This window comes from Rhea americana, unplaced genomic scaffold, assembly GCF_003343005.1.
Source record: "Rhea americana isolate MKP2758 unplaced genomic scaffold, rheAme1 scaffold_573, whole genome shotgun sequence".
In the NCBI taxonomy this organism is placed as follows: Eukaryota; Metazoa; Chordata; class Aves; order Rheiformes; family Rheidae; genus Rhea; species Rhea americana.
This window is the reverse complement of record NW_028186727.1, coordinates 83,049-85,304: the sequence shown is the minus strand read 5'-3', so window position 1 is coordinate 85,304 and position 2,256 is coordinate 83,049. Positions and strand designations below refer to the sequence as shown.

General features: G+C 70.4%; 2 protein-coding genes across 2 annotated transcripts in view; both read right to left on the bottom strand.

Annotated features, from left to right (window-relative positions):
* LOC146587685 (V-type proton ATPase subunit B, kidney isoform-like) overlaps positions 1 to 2,256 on the bottom strand; it is a 20,633-nt gene that overhangs the window by 2,641 nt on the left and 15,736 nt on the right. The window lies entirely within an intron of this gene.
* LOC146587686 (shootin-1-like) overlaps positions 1 to 2,256 on the bottom strand; it is a 7,605-nt gene that overhangs the window by 2,418 nt on the left and 2,931 nt on the right. Inside the window, exons 2-7 of the mRNA XM_085319179.1 lie at positions 1,558 to 1,655; positions 1,302 to 1,383; positions 1,009 to 1,103; positions 593 to 739; positions 156 to 309; positions 5 to 78 (exon numbers count right to left, since the gene is read on the bottom strand). Coding sequence (XP_085175305.1) covers positions 5 to 78; positions 156 to 309; positions 593 to 739; positions 1,009 to 1,103; positions 1,302 to 1,383; positions 1,558 to 1,655 — 650 coding nt within the window. The remainder of the gene's footprint in view (positions 1 to 4; positions 79 to 155; positions 310 to 592; positions 740 to 1,008; positions 1,104 to 1,301; positions 1,384 to 1,557; positions 1,656 to 2,256) is intronic.

Here is a 2,256-nt window from a genome sequence, read left to right as displayed (position 1 = left end):
GTGCTGCGGGCGCAGTCGGCGACGGCGGGTCAGGCCGCGACGGCGGGTCCCCAGGCAGCGTCTCCTCCAGTGCCCGCACTGCAAGGGGGAGGCGGCGGGCGGTGAGAGCGCTGCAGGGTCCCCCAGGGGTGACGAGGGCGACCGCCCGGGGACACCTTTTTTCTCCAGCTCTGCAAGCTGCTTCTGGGCCTCCTGCAGCTGCTGCTGCAACTGCGCTTTCTCCTCCTCGGCGGCGGCGAGAGCGGCTCGGGCCAGGTCCAGCTCCTCCTGCCGCGGGCTCGTCTCCAGCTGCTCTTCCAGCGCCTTCACCTGCGGGCGCGGGAGCGCGGAGGACGCGGGGCCGAGCTTGCAGCYGACCGGCTGCACCACCCCTCGCGCAGCATCCCGGGCCACTACCCGGCATGGCAGGCCGCAGGGCTGCTGGAGGGAGCGGGCTCGAGGGGGGCAACCGAGCCCCGCCGGAGGTCTTTGCAGGGACCAGTGTCCTGCACTGCTTAGGGCTCTCCAGGCTGGGCGCCCGGTGAGCAGCTACCCGTCGGATTTTGCACCAGCACGAGTGAGCCTCGGGCAAAGCAAACCGCGAGCCCCTTACCTGCAGCTGGTGCTCCCGCTTGGCCTCCTCCAGCACGCGCGTGAGGTTGCCCACGTCCTCCAGGGCCCGGAGGAGCTGCGCGTTGGGCCCCCCGCTCTGCAGAAGGATGCTGCTCTGCCTGTTGGCTTCCTTCTTCTCCACCAGCATCTGGCCCAGGTGTCGGGGGTGAGATGGGGATGGATCCCCCCACCCATCCGCCCGCCCTGGGTGGTGAAATGCCCCTTGCTCTGYGCCGGCAGCGACAGCGCTGGGTTTTGGCTCCCCCACCCCAGGGTGCAGCTCCCAGGCTGCTTATTCCCTCGCTCAGCTGCCGGCTGCAAAAAAGGATCCCTCTGTGCAGGGTCTCATCCCAGGGGTGCTGCAGGGGGGCCCGGCCCCAGGCCCCGCCAGCGTCTGCTCGCAGCGCCCCGCCGTACCTGGTGGGCGAAGGCCTCGGCGTGCAGCCGCAGCTCCTGCTCCAGCTCCAGCTGCTGCACGGCCTCGCAGTAATCCTGCGTGACGATCCGGGACACTGCCGGCGAGGACGGCAGTGGGGGCTCAGCGGCGCCCGGCCCCCAGCGACACGGACGGGGGAGACCCAGTGCCGGCGGCTCGGCACGGCTGCAGGGCTGCAGCCTGCTGCGCTGCACTGGTTCGCAGAGGCGGCTGCACTGGGCTGCACTGGGAGGCAGTGGGCGCAGCGCTGGCGGCGCTGCCGGCTCCCGCTCACCTCTCTTGAAGGACTTCAGGGCCCGCTGGTCCCTGTCCAGGGCCGCCCGCAGCATCTCCTTCTCCCTGCTTTCCCGCTCCAGCTGCGGGCAGGAYGGGCTCAGCCCAGCGGGTCCCACCGGCACCCCCGGGCACCCCCCCGCCCCGGTCGCCAGAGGAGCCCGGGAACGACGGCACATGGCTCGGGGAGCAGCCGGGAGCTGGGGCCGGCGGGAGCTGCCCGGGGGCCGGGGCGGCGCGGGGCTGCCGGCCGCTACCTGCTCCCGCAGCTCCCTGTTGCACCTCTGCAGCTCCTGGGCCTCGGCCGCGAGGTCCTTCTTCTCCGCCAGCAGCCGGGAGATCCTCTCTTGCAGGTCTCGGAGGCAAAGCGGGAGAAACGGCGTGGGAAAAGGGGGGGCGGTGGGTCGGCCCCTCGCCGCGGGTGTGGGGGATGCAGCAAAGCCCACRGCCCACTTCCCGCCACGGGATGGACCCAGACCGGGTTATGGGAACCACGTGCCAGAGGCTGGACTGCTCCCGGAGGAAGATCCCGGCCCTCCCCGCGTGCCCTGCTCGAAGCTCCCCGCTCCCCGGATGGGTGTTACCACTGGAGCGGAGTGATGCCCCCAGCCCAGCCCAGCGCTGAGCCAATCCAAAGGGCAAGTCAGCTGCAGCAGCAAAGGCCGCAGAAACTCTGWGTGTGGAAAAAGCGGATGGAAAAGCAGAAGTTTGGGCAGCAGCATTTTCACTTCCTCTGTCTTTCCTAGTATCACTTTTCTTTTGCCTGGGCTGCGTTGAGGCCAGGGCACGAGGTGACACCGCAGGACCAAACYGAGCTGCGCTCGGGTGACACGGGGCCACGACGGGCGGGCCGGGGGCTGCGGCTTGGCGGCCAAATCACCCGCCCTGGCGCGGAGCCGCGCCGGGGTCTGCTGAGCTTACTGCCTGCCCGGCGGCGCTTGGTTTAGGCTTGATTT